Below are 19,154 nucleotides of genomic sequence, written 5' to 3'. Positions count from 1 at the left end.
CAGACTGGATAGGATCCTTGATCACTCAGTTATTAATGGACACCAAACGAGCACGATGGGGCGAATGGGCTCCTCTCGATTGGACACTTTCCTACGTTCTTCTTATGTACTAATAATGATATTAAGAAAATTACAGTGCTCTTTAAGATTTAAGGTTTTGATACAAAAACTGTTCCTCAAAAAAGAATATTAATCAGTTGCATTATTCAATCATCATTAATCCTCATCTTTAATGTGGGTGTTTGATTTCAAGTGAAACAGGAAGCATAGCCCCATCTGGACAGCTTGGCTTCCATTTGACCTCTTCAAATCTTATTAGAAATACATTATTTTGACATTTTGCTTCAGCATCTCCTTAATCTAGCCAATCACATTCATCAACTGCTTCTTCAGCCAAACAGATTTCAAGAGAGTCCATTCCTCACACAAAACCATGTTTGTTGTTTTTTCTTTACAAAAGTAACACTCAAAGAATGACAACACTGGTTCTTAAATAAACATAATTAACACACAACATAGCAGCCTAGTTAACAAAGGGCCAGCGGTCTTCTGAACAAGCTCTGGGGTCACAGCACTCAACAGATGAACACATAAACCCATGTTCATGCAAATGGAGAGAACAACTCTTTTTGTTTTGGTCTGTATTAGTCATCAAAGGCCACGTTTGTAATAACGAGTCGTTTAATGTGGCTTGCATTTTTAAAACAAATTATGCAAAATGTGCTATCTTACTATAAGAAAACACAACGACAAGATAAAATTCAAAACAAAAAGTGACAATTCAATTGCAGCGAGTCTCATTTCATGGCAATAAACAATGTACATTTCGTTATTTTTGTTGTTGTTGACAGAACGCATAATAAAGTATATTTAAAATAGCGAATTCTGACAGGCTTAGTTATAGATGCCCATGACCCAACTTTCTTTTTAAGAAGTGTGTAGAAATAGCACAGGCTGGGTCCTGCAGCCCAGAAACCACAGGGTTAAACACGGTCCGTGGTCTGGAGTGTGCAACGGGATGCAAACCTCACAAGAATAAGCAAATATTTGCGTTATGTTCTTTCTCTGTCATTTGCATCTTTGCGCAGCCCATGTATGTAAATAGACGAGTATACTTCAGCACAATAACGATGCTTGAATCCCCAGCCACCTGTTAGCTACAGATTACACACATTAAAAATCTATTTTTCTTCCTAGAATAATCCCTAGGAAAAGGACAGAAGGATGCTGAACATGTTGGTGCCCTGTAATGCAAGGTTTTGAGTTTTCAAACCATTCATTAAATGTACAAAGTCAACACTAGATGTATTCAAAAACATCTGAATTATACAAAGACAGGGATTGTCAACAGCTTATCTAGATATCTTCAGTGCCATAAAAAAACTTCCTGTATTATAACAGCCCTTCAATACATTACAAACAAGGTCTTGCGTTGGCCCCCTGCCAGCAACAAACTTTCAAAAAGCACGACCCCACGCAACACCTCAAGGGACACGTTGGGACGTTTCTCCAGGCAGCAGGGATCGGTGAAACCGCACATGGGCTCATTATCGGAGCACCACAACCTCAATTTTCTTTGCTCACATGAGCCACATTTCAGATTTAAAGTTGGTTTGTTTAGTATTTTGCCCAACTGTTCCTAAATGTTATGTAGTAAACAATGAAAAGGAAATAAATGTATGCATATAGATCTCTCTTATAGCTTTATACAGTGAGGGAAAAAAGTATTTGATCCCCTGCTGATTTTGTACGTTTGCCCACTGACAAAGAAATGATCAGTCTATAATTTTAATGGTAGGTGTATTTTAACAGTGAGAGACAGAATAACAGCAAAAAAAATCCAGGAAAACGCATTTCAAAAAAGTTATACATTGATTTGCATGTTAATGAGGGAAATCCAGGAAAACGCATTTCAAAAAAGTTATACATTGATTTGCATGTTAATGAGGGAAATAAGTATTTGATCCCCTATCAATCAGCAAGATTTCCGGCTCCCAGGTGTCTTTTATACAGGTAACGAGCTGAGATTAGGAGCACTCTCTTAAAGGGACAATTGGTAACACACTACGCCGTGAAGGACTGAAATCCTGCAGCGCCCGCAAGGTCCCCCTGCTCAAGAAAGCACATGTACAGGCCCGTCTGAAGTTTGCCAATGAACATCTGAATGATTCAGAGGAGAACTGGGTGAAAGTGTTGTGGTCAGATGAGACCAAAATTGAGCTCTTAGGCATCAACTCAACTCGCCGTGTTTGGAGGAGGAGGAATGACCCCAAGAACACCATCCCCACCGTCAAACATGGAGGTGGAAACATTATGCTTTGGGGGTGTTTTTCTGCTAAGGGGACAGGACAACTGCACCGCATCAAAGGGACGATGGACGGGGCCATGTACCGCCAAATCTTGGGTGAGAACCTCCTTCCCTCAGCCAGGGCATTGAAAATGGGTCGTGGATGGTATTCCAGCATGACAATGACCCAAAACACACAGCCAAGGCAACAAAGGAGTGGCTCAAGAAGAAGCACATTAAGGTCCTGGAGTGGCCTAGCCAGTCTCCAGACCTTAATCCCATAGAAAATCTGTGGAGGGAGCTGAAGGTTCGAGTTGCCAAACGTCAGCCTCGAAACCTTAATGACTTGGAGAGGATCTGCAAAGAGGAGTGGGACAAAATCCCTCCTGAGATGTGTGCAAACCTGGTGGCCAACTACAAGAAACGTCTGACCTCTGTGATTGCCAGCAAGTACTAAGTCGAAGAGGTCAAATACTTATTTCCCTCATTAACATGCAAATCAATTTATAACTTTTTTGAAATGCGTTTTTCTGGATTATTTTGTTGTTATTCTGTCTCTCACTGTTAAAATACACCTACCATTAAAATTATAGACTGATCATTTCTTTGTCAGTAGGCAAACGTACAAAATCAGCAGGGGATCAAAAACTTTTTTTCCTCACTGTAAGTACAATGGATCTGAATTTTCTCATACTTGCCACAACACTGAAATGACAGGTCAGTTGCATTGCACGGTGAGTCACCAAAATAGGAAAGATAACAGCTAGCAACTCCACAACACAGCCTGATGACAACAGGCCCAGAAGGGCACCTGACAGCACTGCAAAGATTAACACAATTTTATGAAGGGGCAGGCGGGCGGGGGATTTCCACGGCCCTCAACAAATGTTTATCACAGCCACCTTGGAGACGACTGGTGGTGTGAGAAGCCAGGAGTTCACCCATCTGCCTGCTCTCCGGCATTGGTATCTGGATAAAAATCTACATATAAATCGGGTATTTACAGCAACGGTACCAGAGCAACCCAAATGCAATATTTAAACAAATTAAAACAAGGTTCTGTATCAAACCAGAGGAGCTTTTCCAGATCAGCAGGGACACACGCAGCTGGGGACACAAATGGAAATTGGGCTTCAAGGCATTCAAGACAGAAAACAGGAGACACTTCTTCACACAGAGAGGCGTCACAATCTGAACAAACTCCCCAGCGTGTGGCTGAAGAGACTGTTTTTGAATGTTCCCACATTGTCTCTTCAGCCACATCGCTGGGGAGTTTGTTCAGATTGTGACGCCTCTGTGTGTGAAGAAGTGTCTCCTGTTTTCTGTCTTGAATGCCTTGAAGCCCAATTTCCATTTGTGTCCTTGGGTGTGTGTGTCCCTGCAGATCCAAGGCCGATATCTCGAAGGCCTGATTTCAGATGCAAGAGGTTTAAACATAATGAAAGATTCATACATTAAACTCATCAAATAGCATTTCCTGGGCAAATCCGGAGCACTTACACAACGGCACCTACACAGGAAAGCACTTAAATAATCTTGTTTGACTTATCTGGTGCATATAGCGTATCGCCGCCCAATACTGTGATCGAGATGGAAAAGATTTCTAAATAATGAAGGGCAGATAAAGCCACCAATAGATGCTCCGTTTTGCTCTTCTTTAAATGGATACTTTAGTGCCTTGTTAAATAATAAATAAGATTCCTTTAGCCATTAAGGTTATAACATTTATCATCCAAAAGATTACTGGGAACTGCTAAAGTAGCCTAACTATTAGTACAGCCAGCGGACTCTCTCTTCCATGCACGTTATTATTATTATTATTATTATTATTATATTATCATTGCACATCCAGAAGTTTATATTTGGGAACTGTACACAGAACTTTACACTTTCTTACATATCCATTATGATTTGGCATTTTGTTCCAAACACCTTTAACCCGAACTGTATCTGAAAGTACAGTATAAATAAATCAATTTAACTACCTTATAAAACATTCTTCAGCAAATTTGATAATTGTAATATGGCACATATGCAAATAATCAGCTTTGCATTACATTATGTTTAAATGGCTTCCAGATTTAATTAGTTTTCTTGGATTAATGTAGTGGTTTAAAGAACCTTTGATGTTCATACCACAGATGATTAACAACCACCGCTAAAAAATAATAATTACCAGAACGAAACCCCATACCCGGTGCACTGATCCATACGGGTCGACTGCATGACTGTTGAGCACAAATTTAGGGTGCAGTAAACGAGTCCTGCTCCCAAGACAATGAGCCTCTCACTCTAACATATGGCAATAAAGTGGACTATTTGATTTAACCTCCAGGGCTTTCATCTGTGTCGGCAAGACAGCCCTGCCACCGATCCCACGATCACAGGTCATGCTTAGACCACAGCTGAGAAACACCCAGTTCCCAGCCAATGCCATGTCGAGTTTGTGACCCGGGGACACAAATGGAAATTGGGCTTCAAGGCATTCGAGACAGAAAACAGGAGACACTTCTTCACAAAGAGAGGCGTCACAATCTGAACAAACTCCCCAGCGATGTGGCTGAAGAGACAATTTGGGGACATTCAAAAACAGACTGGATAGGATCCTTGATCACTTAGTTATTAAAGGACACCAAACGAGCACGATGGGGCGAATGGGCTCCTCTCGATTGGACACTGTCTTAAGTTCTTAAACATATGAATGAGCAATATTTCACACTCGCTAGAAAGTGCAGAGCTGCCGTTAAAAATATGTGATGCGTTTATTCTGCAGTGCAATTCCCATAGGAAGGGGGTTGAGCACAAAATAGGCATATTCAAATAATGGTCTGAATGAAAACTCATAACAGGCACAACACCACCATCGATAGTGCCTCGGACGTTTTCAAACCTTTTCTCAGTTAAATCTGTAAATATTTTAGTCGTATAAATATGTATTTTCAGGTAAACCATTTTTGCAGCAATGCTTTCTTTTCAGTCACTCCCAAAACACGATGACACCGCAATGCTGCAGTCAGTCCATTCCTAATAAACACAGCTGCAGAGCCCTCTAAAAGTAAATACGATTCCAGCTTTTATCCCCGTTTTCCTGATAACGTTTTGACCCAAGACTTCAAAGGCCCAGGATATCGCTACTTTTTATTCAATTTTCCATTGTGTGCAGGTTCCTTATATGGAGTTGTTTTTCAACAGACTTCACTAAAGATTTGTTGAATGATGGTCTGAATTCACACTAGACACACCAGAGATCTGCCCTCCGTTTGCCCCGTCTTTCCCCGATAATAAACACAGACTTCGGACCCTGCCTTGGTTTTGGAAAGAAAAATACTTTTGCGGATTAAAAGCTCCTGGAGCAATAACTGCAGAGAAAACCTCTGGCTTCTGAAGTAATCACTGAACTATTTAATGTGTTCATAAGTGCAGCACTACCTCCTACATATCAGCAGGTCTCTGAGAAGCTGGACACTTCGGGTGTGTTAATATTTCAGACCACAGCAGTTTCCCTCTTCCTTCACACTGGAATTAAGTAGTACCTTTTAAAAACGCATTTTAGTTTTCCTGATGCAGGGAAACCCATTAAAATTGTGCACAGGTCTGAGACTTCCCTCCTATTTCCTTTGATTAGCTCAACAAAAACTAACAAAAATCAATTATAGGAAATCTAAAAACCCTTCATTCATCTCAGAAGCGCACTTCTTGTCCTACTTTATTTTATACGATGGTAATATAGAGCAGCTGTAAATTAACAATCGGAGCCTAAGGGCCATCTCTGCCTCTGGCAAAATCCACACCTTTTAAAACTTTGGCTCAGAGGAAAGACTGTATAAGTCTGAAAGAAGACTAGATAACCCCTTATTTGGTCATTTAAGATGTATCAGGCATACCTGCCCCAGGCCCACATAGACACGAAGTGTTCGCTCACACGTCTCCCCCAGATCCCTCACAGAGTGCCGTCGGATCTCATTAGTGTCGGTGTCGACGCAGAGAAAGTGCACTCAGGGCCGGCGTCTGTCACCAGATAGACCCAATTAGCGCAGACGCGTCAGGGCACGCATTCACGGCTTTAATTAATACATTTTCAAGTTTTAAAAAGCATTCGGATATCAAACGTCAGCAACACTGAAACGCAGACGCATGCGGCGCACAGATCGATGGCACAGCGGCCTGCAGTGTTCAGTCACGTAAACACCATCATTCAAATCCACTAAGCGAGACAAAAACCTACTCCTCTGCTGCAGCCAGACCGACTCCTCCTGCCCTGAACTACAGTGTTGACAACAGCGGAAGAGAGTAAGAGAGAGGACACTATACTGTCACAATAATGACAACAGATCCAAAACGATCCGGAATTGAAAGTTCTGAAGTAACCAATTTTCTGATTAACAGCACATGTATTTTGGTATTTAACTCATTTCCATGATCAGATTTGCATGTATGAAAACCCCATGAATGCAATGCAATGCAATTATGACTCCCATTACCATGAATGCAGTTTGACACACCTGTAATTTAACTGCACTTACGCTTTTAAAAATTGCAATATTAGAGATTAAAACCACATAGGATCTTGCACTTCCCATTAGCACAGATTACAATCATTTTTCAGCTGCAGTTGAACATATGACTGTCACGCCCAGTTACACTCCTCTCTTACAGTGCAGGAATACTCTTCTAAAACACATTGTGGCACACTGTCTGCCTCTGAACTTCCAGATCATACCATCTCTGTGGCCGCGTGTTCAACCCAGATAGGAGAAGCTTCCCTCTCCGTGCAGACGTTTGCAGGGGAGACCCGACCTGAGCCGAGAGGTCTGACAGGATACATCTGCTGCTTTGATAACAAATAGAGGGGCTTCAGATACACGGAGGACACTTCATCCGTCGAGTTTCCTCTTTCAAGGAAAAACACACAGAACGAGGGCAACCTTTTTGGAATGGCACAAACTGTTTTTTGGAGCGAGAAGGAAGAAAACATGCAGTCGTCAGCGAGTATTACCCGATAACAAAAAAAAAACACACTAATTGTATTCTGGGGTTTTCAGTCACTGCAATTAAAGTCATCCTACGTCATCCTTGGTTTATTTATTCCTTTCTATTTGATAAAACCTCAAGATCTTGTCAATCTGGAGGGAGAGAACAGAACCGTTTGAATGGTTGTGACTGATATCCAATCCTGACTGCCACCGTTCATCAAAGCTGCCAGGCTTGTAAAATAAGATTGCACTGAGCAAACAGGTTTTAAAACAATATATTATTTTTAGTGAAACGTTTAGTGTCGCTGCAGTTCTAAACACTTGGATTGTTTCCCAGTCCTTCCCCTGTCCTGAGATGAGACCGTTTAACCGTACTGTGGGGCCAGGCTGGGACACCATGATATCTCCTCTGTAGAGTCGATAAACATGGTCAGCTGTTCTTCAATGTCTTTAGAAAGTCTACACCCCCTTTCCAAATGTTCATCTCTTGTTACGTTATAGCCTGGAATTATAATACATTACTTTTTCACTAACTTACCGCAGGCGTAACCAATCGCCTGCACAATCACACACCAAGTTGAAGAGCCTCCACCTGATTCAGGATTAATTCAGCAGTTCATCTTGCTGGGTCGTGCATTTCAAAGCAAAGACTCGACCATGAGCACCAAGGAGCTTTCAAAAGAGCTCCAGGACAAAGTTGTTGACAGGGGATGAGTTTTAAAAAATGCATTGAATATCCTCTGGAGCACAGAGACAGATCAGAGAGACAACTTTGCAAGAGCTACAGACTTTTACGACCAAGACCAGAAATGTGACCATATCCCAAGCACTCCACAAACTGGTTTGTATGGTACTCAAGAAAGCCCATTTGTAGGACCTGTGCAAAACAACACTCAGGAGATCCGGTAGCCATGAGGCAAAAAGTTTTGTGGTCTGACGAAACTAAAATGGAACTTTTTGGAACTTTAAAATGCAATGTGTTATGTTTTTCGAAAACTACACAGAAGTGCCTATGGAACTGAAAGATAAAAGTCCTGGAGTGGCCCAGGCAGAGACCTGAACTAAACCCAACTGACAATCTGTGGCTTGACTTGAAGATCGCTGTCCATCAACGCTCCCCAAGGAACTGGACAGAGCTGGAACACTTCTGTAGAGAAGAATGGTCCAATATTGCCAAATCTAGGTGCCAAAGGTGCTTCTACCAAGTATGAACTCAAGGGGGTGGAGACTTATCCAATTATGATATTTCAGTTTTATATTTTAAATATATACTTTTTTTCAAAATAAAAAACTTGTTTCCCCTTAACAGTGTGTTGATGATGAGTGGAAAATACACACACACACATATATATACACACACACACACACAAATATAAGTTGTATTAAACAGGCCTAATATGCGCTGATATTTCAATGTTGTTGTGCAATCGTGCTCCCACGAGGACTACATGACCGCAAGGGTGTCGAGTTCACCGAGAGGTTGTGCAAGGAGCTGCACAAGGAAGCGAGAGAAACCGTTCTCTTTCCGACCAGCCCAGAGTGACCCGGCCTTTTGACATGACCACCACTCACTGCACACGCCAACAGGGTCTCGGGCTTTCAGCCGCACGGACAGCTCCCTTTGGGGAACGTGTTCATGGACAGGACCACTCGGCCAAGCTCTCAATCGTGACTCTCAGGAGGTGTGTATGACTGCCCTCCGGCACCCTCAGCCCCAAACTCTGCAGCCTCAGTCAGCATTTCAATGTTCAGATCATCTCCCTTCCATGACCAGGATTAACATCCCACACTGCTCGGAAACTCTCTCGGGCAGGAAGCCTCGTTTCCACACCGCTCTTATCTGTGCTGTCCATCAGGCGCTCTGCCAGTCCGGCCTCAAATCTGTCACTTTCACATGTTCTAGTGATCCATCCTGAGAATTCCACGCTTGTGAAGGCCTCCTGTTACTTTATTTTGTATTTCATCAGATGTGGAGTTCACAGTTTACATTCAGGTTTTCTTTACAGATCAGAATCATTGATTGTCATCAGGTGTTGCGGATCGGAAGCCAGTCCTTAATGGCCTTCAGTTACAATGAACCGAAAGATTGTTTTTCGATGATCACTTACTGCCGGTTTGTATTACGCACATAAACTAAACATTCAATTGTGCTTGCAGGGTCACGGCTCTTGGCATTAATTAATATTATGAATTAATTAATGGCGTCTCACAGCATTGAAAGGACTGCAGCATTTTGCTTTTTGTTTTGTTTTTCCAGAAAGTTGCAAAATCCACGCCACACAATTCTGATTGGTTGGTTCTAGTATTTTAGTACAAAACTACATTTGAATGTCATCTTTTAAGGAGGTTTGCAAAGCGCCCTTTATACAAAATGCAGGATGTTTAGGAGTCCTACATAAATTCAAGAAATAACCAGTCATATTAATGTTCTGCACCGTTAGGAAAAGTCAGAAATATATTCCAATATCATTTAGTTTATATGTTATCAGGTTACAAACTCTAAATAATTACAATTTGACTTGACAATGATAATCATTTGAACCTACAACAAATGGTCACAAGCATCCATGGCATGTATTTTATATAAGAAGAACGACTTGTGCAGACAACACCGGTTTGACAAATGAGACGTTAAGAGGCACATTCCTTCAAAGATAACCAGACTGGATGCATTCATGCCTTAGCCGATTCTTATTCATTAATTTCTTTACAGACTGGCACTCTTGTGAATAGATGGATGCTCTCAGAGTCAAGTTAACAAAGTGGTTAAAGCTTTTGCCAGCACATGCTTGGAGGGAGTGAAATAAAACGAAGAATAAAATAAAAAAGGACGAGACTCCCAGGAATGACAAGCAGGGCTGTCTGTCTGAATCATCCAACAACCCAGAGAGGTGTCTATCTCCGTTTTTAACCGATCAATACACACAGGAAAATGTAAAACGGCCGACGAAGTGCAAGGAAACTACAATCCTAATTAATTCAATTAAAAGACAAGCAAAGCGATGCAGCCAAACTGTCGAAAAACACACTGATAGAAGAGACCTCCTCCTACTACAGGGCAGAGGAGTAAAGCAGCTCCTGGTTCTCCGGTACTAAACTCTGCTTCTGTGCAGTCAATGAACGCCTACTGGAGCACGAGTCCATCCCTGACGCTCACAATCAGAGAGCTCGGGGGTCTGGCTTTATTATCCCCCCACGCTCAGATGTAATGCAGGTGCCAGTGGCTGAGTGGTTTCAGAGGTAGCATGGCACACGATCGCTGACACAAGGACAGTGGCGGAGATTCGATAACCTAACCAGCACAGAAAACACACACAACAAAACATCCATATTCCTGCTAGTAAATCAACATGCATTTATTTTACTTGCCTACTGATTTCACCAGGTGTTCAACAAGGAGTAATAGATTATCTTAGTACAATACATTAGATACCCAATTCAACTAGTGTAGTATAAAAACCACCTTCACTATTCATTACTCCGCATTTACACTGTAGGTAACTAGCACCGACTGTTGTGCGTCATTGTGTTAGATTCTTAAAAGCTCTCCTTACTGAGGGTCGAATTCCTTTAAATTACCTGTCAATACTGTAAGGGTGTGTGGCATTTGTTTTATTCCCAGTAATATAATTGCAGTCAATAGCTGCATACAAACACAAACTCACACACTTCCAGAATGACTTTTCCATGCCGTCTACTTGAAATCATTAAGTGTATTCCCAACTGAGGGAGGAACCACGAGTATTCTCTTTACTGTTTGGGATTTAGCAGAAGTATCTGTAAAAGTTGTGCATCTGCTCATTGTCTGATCCAATCATAAGTTTCAGAAAACCCAAATGCAATGCAGTCAATGCACTAGGTGGGTCACAGCAAAACCACTCGGGCCTCAACAACACGTCTTAACTTCAGGCAACTCGACACACTGCTGAGGTCTGTCAATGTGCATCGCAGTTAAACAACATGTGTGCCTAATGCAACAAAATGCATAGTCTGGAGCATTCAGTCCTGTAGAGGTAGCACTTGACTCGTAATGCACTGTTTTTCAGAAAGACACACACACACAGAGGCGAGTACTACAGACTCTGGAAGAGAGCTGCTAAAAATAATTGCACTGATGGTCCAACACAAACCAACCCTGACCCAGCCCACCGCTGTGATTTAATATGGTGCCTGCGCCTGTATCACGATGCTATTTCGTCATCGCAGTGACGTTTGACAGGCGTCGGTGAAACGTCAGACAGGGATCGGTTAACCGGAGTGAGAGCCCTGAGCTTTCCTACGTGTCTCCTGCCAGGCCAGCTGTGAAACGTCATCAAACATGGGGATTTCCAAATAAGTAATACATACAAATATACCAAATTATCTAGTGACACTTGTCCACCACAACCATCAACACACGCATGACTTTATTGGCAGGTGGACGCGTTTTAATGTCTGATTGTCCATCCCATTAAAAAGGAGCCTTTACACGGGTCCTTGTGGGACGTTTGGGCAGAAATGTCCCTGTGTAACTACTTTATGGTTGTTTGCAATACCTGTGTCACACACATCTGCAATACTGACACAGAGAAATCACTGCAGTTTGCCGCTACAGCGCGATACGTGTCACTCAGAGGCGCAACAAAGTTTCCAGGCGGCGGATCAGACGCCCCAATGCAGCGACGGCCGCAGTGACAGGACGTTTAAACAGCACAAAACAACACTCACTCACTTTCTGAAACACCGCGGATCCCGCCCTGGGGTTACTGCTGTGGTCCAGCTGCAGATGGTCCAGCATGAGGTACAGCGAGAAGACCACGACGCAGAAGATCCCGCTGCCGAACACGGTGAACTGGCGGCTGAGCTTCATGCTGCGCCCGGCCAGCGCCTCCGAGAGCGGGCACACGACTGAGCAGCGGCGGGGGGAAGGGAAAGCAGAAAGCCAGGCTGCTGCTGCCGCTGCTGTGCACGGAGAGGAAGAGAGAGAGAGAGAGAGAGAGAGAGAGAGAGAGAGAGAGAGAGAGAGAGAGAAACTTTGTAGTCACATGCCCCACGTCAAAAGCGAAAGTATGTCTTCAGGGGCTTCCGCGGAAAGAAGGACGAAACAGCCCTCGCAACGCACAAGCCTGCGCCCCCGGTCCTGCGAGCGCAGCGCAGGGACACGCTCGCTTCCCCGGCAGCTCAACTTCCGTCCTGCCCCCGAGTTTATTTGCTTTTCATAATCAAGGAAGTGAGCACGAAAAAGGTGCGTTTCTGCGCCGCCTACCGAGTCCTGCCTATATCGGGCCGGAGCAGGTACGACTCGCTCGGGGTCGCGGGCGCTGCAGCGGCTCCGCACGGGTTTGCGCCGCCCTGGCGAGGCCGGCTGCGCCTCTGGGAGCTGCTGTCCGGTCGGTGCACCCCGAGGGCAACTTTTATCCGTCAGCGCATACAGATTACAGAGCGCCCTGCACTGTGCATCTCCGGCAGCATGCACAGCGATACTATTCGTCCTCTAGGGCCGTCTGTCGCCCGGGGGTTTCTTGCTCCAACTGCACGTTAGTTGCCCAGTCCGAGGCATCACCGGCTGAAGAGCAGCCGCAGGAGGAGGAGGAGGAGGAGGAGGAGGAGGAGGACGAGTCACGGTCCGCCCGCAGCAGCAGCAGCAGCAGCAGCAGCAGCTCCACTTGTGAAACTGCACACCCACAGCGCCGCATGTTCACGCCGCCACCCCGGCCCCGCTGCGGCCACCGGGCCGGACCAGGTCCTGCTCCCCGCCGCGCAGCCCGCAGGTCCAGTGCATGACTTGTGCTCCCTGTCCTCTGCGCATCCGTGCGCGCCTGGCCGCTCACTGCGCTGCTGTCTCCGCGCACAGGGATGCTGCGCTCCAGCGGTGGGTTAATGGCTGTGATGAGGCCGTTCTGGGAAAGATCCAGCGTGGGAAGTTTTAAGGCGAGGTGCTCGTATTTCTCTCCCGGGTTGCAGCTGCTCCAGCGGCTCGACATCAGCCCCCCCCCCCCTCTCTCTCTCTCTCTCTCTCTCTCTCTCTCTCTCTACGCCTCCCGTGACGTCACGCGATGACGTCGCACAACCCAGACCCACACCTGAGCCGGTTTAACTCTGTCAGCGCCGCCGCCGAGAGGCTCAGTTTCTCCTGCACGTATTTGGGTGTTTTAACACATCGTGTCAGCGACTGCGACAGTGATTTCTGATATTGTGCCGATTCATTTAGGAAGTGCAGTAGTTAGTTCTGCATCGGTCGAATGCTTGCATCTACTCACTCCTTTTACTTCAATACATAGAATCATTTTGAAAGTTTCTGTTTGTGTATTTGACAGTACTTGGACGATTATCATGTCCTAAACATGGGTTCTGTGAGTTGTCATACTGTAAAAAATTTAACTTGAGACAATCTCAAAATTTGGTGTCTGGCTGGGACTCGTTTGCTTCCTTGACAGATTGTGTTTAATCCTGATTTTGCCTGGTGAGCCAGCATGCTACAGGCTGACCGCACTGTACAACATGATGGGTGGGCGCTCTCCAGGATCAGCACTGGAGACTCCTGCTGCACAGCCAGAACAATCGTTACGAGGGTGTCCGTGTATCCCAGCCTCCTCCATTGCCACACCATAATAGTCCCTTCAAGACGGCCAAAGGACTTCATTTCAGTCTCATCACAGCATGGCAACACAATCCCAGAAGCTTGTCCTGGGGGCTAGATTGGAAGATTTATCTGTGCTGTCAAAGCCAGCTGATCCAGCCACTGCAAGAGGCTGAGGTTATTATTAAAACAATTTCAAAGGATTCGGAGGGTTTGCTGGGTTGGGTGTGAGTGGTATCGCCCTAAAGCCTTAAGACTGTCCTGGATTACTGTCAACACAGCCAAGGTAATCAGCACAGGTGTGACAAAGTAGGAGTGCTGCCTCTCGGCTGCTTCACACGGAGTACAGATTTCCTTCATGCACAGCGTGGTGCTGTAAGATACACTGCAGTGCATTTTATTTGCTCACTCTATCTCGGGGGATTTAGATTGTAGCCTGTGTGTTCAAAAGGATCATCTGAAATGAGGATCTGAGCTGATCCAAGCGTTACGAACTGTGGGTTAGCAATCCGCTTCAATCCGCAGGTTTGTGACGAGTGACTTTCTTACAGTGCCATCTATTGTTCCAAACATTATTGTGGAAACAGTCGTTCACTCTGTATGTCCTTGAGCTCTGCCTTCTTCCAAAAAGAGACGACGACAAAAAAAGACAATTATTGTTTTGAGAACCATAACACAGTTTTAAGCTCAAGGCATGTGATAATATAAAAACACTGAATGCTCAGTGTTTTGTGTAGGGGCAGCTGTGTGGGGTAGCTGTCAGGGTTCTGGACAAAGCTAAGATATGTAATAATAATACATCTGAATATGAATTGAGTTCAAATTATGTATATTAGTTGCGTAAGAATCTGTATAAATAGCCACGTGAAAAGACATGTTTTTAATGAACACAAGAACAGTGAAGGACACAACCAATAACATGTGAATCCACCCTTTTTTCTTTCCTTTTCTTTATGTAAAATGCCGTGGAACACTTGTGTACGGGAAGTGGTAAATAAATACAACTCCAGAAATGTATATCGAACAACCTCACAGATGCTGTCTTTGCAGGACGTGTGTTCAGTCACTTCGAGGCCCAGAGAAATGCAGTGAAGTACATTCACGTAGAAGCTCGCTAGGTGTTCACCTGCATGGAAAACAAACACAAAGACGCAAACTGAAATATGTTGTGTGAGTGCACTGCCATATTAAAAAGTGTCCAGTGAAACAGATTGAAACATAATTGGTTTGGGCAGAGAATGTAGAATCAATTAGGTGCTGTCTAAGTTCAATTAAGTTTGAGAAGACAAACTATGATAGACAAAATGGAATTGCTTCTTTGCTAAAACCAAAAATATATGAGGGGGGATGAAGCGGAATATATTAACTCAGAAATGATTCAAACTCCCTTTATCTGTGAAAAGTCGTGTTGTGTGCAGCTATTCTAGGTTGGGTTGTAGTCTGATAGCAGCCTTGGGCAAATTGTACATCTTTCTGTTAGGGGTACACGTTCACAGTGGTGCAGCAAATCCAAAGGAAATGTAACCACAATGACATGACAAATTAACATACATTACGGTAACCAGCAGCTTTTCAGGAATACTTAAAATCATGCAGGGAGGGATTAAATTAAATCAATCTGACACAGGATACATATCCAAGAAGCCTGTTCAGACAAAACAGATTCCCACTGAGACATAATAATGTAAATGATAAACACTAGTTCCTGGCAATACTCTGTTTCCTTAAATTAGATAAGAATGCAGTTATCATGTGTTTGTTTGTTTGTTTGTTTTCTAGAGGCAGAGCTAAAGGGCTGCGGTCACATTGTCCTGATGTCCGCCTGAGAACGCTACGTGTCTTGAGTCATGCGCCATCTCTCCTGGTCTCTCTCTCCTGACACAGAAGTCACGCCAGGAAGGCGTTCGGATATTGCAGAATTAAAATAATAAATGGAAGCAGCGTCTTGTGTTCATTGGAAGTTGCTGACTGTGTAGATGAAAGAAGTCTGACTCTCTTCCACCAGTTAATATCAAAAGGACACAGGTACACTGAACTGATTATGAGTGTATCTGTTTATTTGTCATTATTTTGTACTAGTATCAATGTGCTGGGAATGCCCATTCTTCTGATATATTTCAAATATGGTTTGAAGTCCAAACTTATCTTTAATGTAGCTACAACCTTATGTGGTATTGTTAAGGGACTACACGTCTTTGGCGATCTGTAATTTCCCTTTTTAAGACAGTCTGTAACACAGTAGGATTTCTCAGTCCACACTCTTCTGTCTGAGCCGTGTGGGTGCCTGTCCCAGCCTGAACTGGCCGTCTGTAAGGATTATAGTCTCCTTGTTCACAATGCCTGGCATCCTGGACGCGGTCAGGGCACCAGAGCCAGGCCATGGGCTGACGAGACACTGGACAGAGGCACGCTGCGTTCAGGTGGTTTTGGACACATCCCGGTGAACCCATTCCCTGACGTTGCCCTCCCACAGATCCTGTGCCAGGGATGGACTGAGCTCTCGGAGCCCTGGGCAATCTCTCTGTCCACATCACTGGCTCTTAAACCAAAGGGCAGCAGTACAACACGCGGATACGGCTCCACAATAAACAGAAATGCCTGTTTTTCTGTGTGTGCTGAGTTGGGAGGAAGAGAGAAGAAGCACAATTGTGAAATTACAGTACAGTAACATGGTTTTCTATTTATGTTTTATTTTATTTTTATTTTTTCACATTACAGTTTTGTTTTCAACATACAAAAGTGTCTCTCTTTTTTCTTTTAATATTGGCACTTAAAATACATTTAAATACCCTTTTTTAATCAGCTCTGAAAATGTAATACAATTAAATTCCAGTAAATCTGGCAAAGGCCCAGTAATTACATTTCTTTGATTAATTCATGTCTATGCAAATGAGCCATCAATTACTGCCACTTCATCAGCATATATAAGAACACAAACCTGTAGGGTTTTTTGCAGCCTCCGTGCACGAGGAATTGTTTAAGAAGGTTGAATTAATTTGTTTAAAACATTGGCAATTTCACAAAATGTAATTCCAATAAATACATAAATAGGTAGATATAGATGGAGCGAGAGAAAGAGATCAAATCGAATCTCATCCCAATCATGAGTGTTAAGGAGCTGTAGCCAATTAAGACCCTCATCCATTGATCTCACTGTGGATGTCATTAGATCATTTAATGAAATTCTTAGTATGAGGTAAATGACCCATTTTCATTGGGGGACCCCTGTTTTACTGAAGTCTATTTATACATACATACACATACATTCATATACAAATTCATAAATACATACAAATTAGTCTTCTCACCTTATAGTCCTCAAAAGAAACGTCTGAGCTCTTGGGAAGTGCATGGGCTGCCAAGTTGCTGTCTTGCTCTACGTATAACACATATATCATTAAACATCCCCTTACAATGGCTGTCATAAGAATTCTCTGAAGCACAAAGACCGTCTATCACTCTGTTGAATATATTTCCTGGAGATTTAGCAGCTTTGACCGAGTTTAGAAATCCCCAAAGTAGTACTTTGGCGGGTATCTTTTGATATATGATGCCATTTTCTTTCTTCGTGACTGCAAGTTGTGTTGTGGGTACTGTGTATCTGTTCTGTTGTGTATTTGTTTTGTTTTTAGTAGAATTTATCTTTTTATGAATATGAATGGGGACACCTTGATGCAAATAGCAGTTGTTTCTGTTCCTTAAACGTACGGCCCATGTGATTCAGAAATGTGTTTATTAAACTAGACAGAGAGGTCTTTCTCTTTTAAACTCTTATTTTAAGAGCTCGAATTACAAAATGGGACAGTCTGGTACTCTGAAATAAACCCAGAAATACTCTTGAATGAAACCATACAATGAATCTCTGCTTAAAATCACTGTGAATGGAAACTCCAGTGATTAAAAACAAATAAACACTGTAGACCTCTGTCTCTTGGTCTGTTTAAACTGCACAGACTCATTCATAAACATACTCACACACAGCAAATATAGGCTGAAACTGGAGGCAATATCAACAAGAGAGCACACAAGACAACACTCTTAAAACCATGCTGCATGGAAAAACGCAATGCCTAGCCACCTAACCCTAACTCGGATATATAACAATTAAATAAAAACATTTATATCTCATTATATTAGGCATAATTACAGTGTAGTGCATTCAACATCTCAACCAGAGCAGTCTGGTGAACCACTATGTTTGGTTGAATGACTAGGTCTGCCCCAGAGGTCTGTGGAGGGCAGTAGAGCTGAGATCATCTGCGTACCGGGGTGTGTTATACGGGACAGGGGCGTGTCATATGGGACAAAGATATTGTTATTATTATTTTCACCTGGTTTGTGTGCATGTGTTTCTCATTGTCTCAGTGTCAGTCTGTGTGTGTGTGTTTATAGGGAAAGGACAGAGGTAAAATTACATTATGTTATTTTAATTCAAAACATTAAAATTCACTCACTTTGTTTTGTTGTACATCACTTTACTGTGTTTATAACGGTAAAAAACGCTACATTTTACCATGTCTTTACTACAGTACACCACACTACCATGTTACCGTATGTTTACACTTTACTGTGATTTTACCATGGTACATCAAACTACACTTTTTTACTATGGTGCATCACACTGTGCTTTAGTGTTTCCAGCACGGTACACCACACTGCTCATTACTTTCATTTGGAACAAAAGTGTTGAAAAATGTTTTCTTTCATCATATGTAGTTATACACTGTCTGTAACTGTAACAGCGCTGTAGTGACTGCCCGTATCCTTCATTTTGGGGGGAATATATCCCTGAATACCCTGCAAGCAATCAATTAACTATTCATGAAATCTTAACAGGAGCTCTCTAGACTGGCCACCTGAGGTGTGAACCGACAGCTCTCTCCATTCCCTCAGACGCTCTCTGTACTGCCAGCTCGGTGACATTTCTGAGCTGCTGCAAAGATGCGGCAGTTCAAAAAGATGACCAGGAGACATTTTTTTTTGTTGAAGACTTCAATGGAACCAATCAAATGTAATTGTGCTTTGATCTTAATTTTCACAGGCAAGTCTCTGCCTTTGTAATATTTGCCATTCACTGCCCAGTTTACCTCAGAAGCACTTCAAGAGATTTGCATGTCATTAAGAGAGCTCATACATATCTGCAATTAGCAGGGTAGCTAAGCTAAAATAAACAATGCAATACAAAAATAACACAATTCGTGTTGCAGCAGCGACATATTTAACCACATGAATATTCACCCGTAACTTGCTGCTCTTGTACCAGAACTACTGTATCTGCATTTACAGGGCTGTGCTTTACGAATAATCACCAAGTAATAACTCCTCACCCAGCTGG

General features: G+C 43.2%; 1 protein-coding gene and 1 long non-coding RNA gene across 2 annotated transcripts in view; one reads left to right on the top strand and one right to left on the bottom strand.

Moving 5' to 3' along the window:
• The window catches only part of man2a1 (mannosidase, alpha, class 2A, member 1), a 94,418-nt gene extending 82,006 nt beyond the window's left edge, over nucleotides 1-12,412 (bottom strand). The window contains exon 1 of the mRNA XM_066711586.1: nucleotides 11,972-12,412. Within this exon, the coding sequence (XP_066567683.1) occupies nucleotides 11,972-12,109 (138 nt within the window). The 5' untranslated portion in view covers nucleotides 12,110-12,412. The remainder of the gene's footprint in view (nucleotides 1-11,971) is intronic.
• Nucleotides 12,398-17,735, top strand: LOC136755143 (uncharacterized). Its single transcript, XR_010817627.1, has 3 exons — nucleotides 12,398-12,484; nucleotides 14,870-14,989; nucleotides 15,599-17,735. It is a non-coding gene; the product is annotated as an uncharacterized LOC136755143 (long non-coding RNA).
• Nucleotides 17,736-19,154: the final 1,419 nt, after the last annotated feature.

This window comes from Amia ocellicauda, chromosome 8 (genome assembly GCF_036373705.1).
Source record: "Amia ocellicauda isolate fAmiCal2 chromosome 8, fAmiCal2.hap1, whole genome shotgun sequence".
Taxonomy (NCBI): Eukaryota; Metazoa; Chordata; class Actinopteri; order Amiiformes; family Amiidae; genus Amia; species Amia ocellicauda.
Note: the sequence above shows the minus strand (reverse complement) of the source record. Positions and strands in the feature narration are given on the sequence as shown.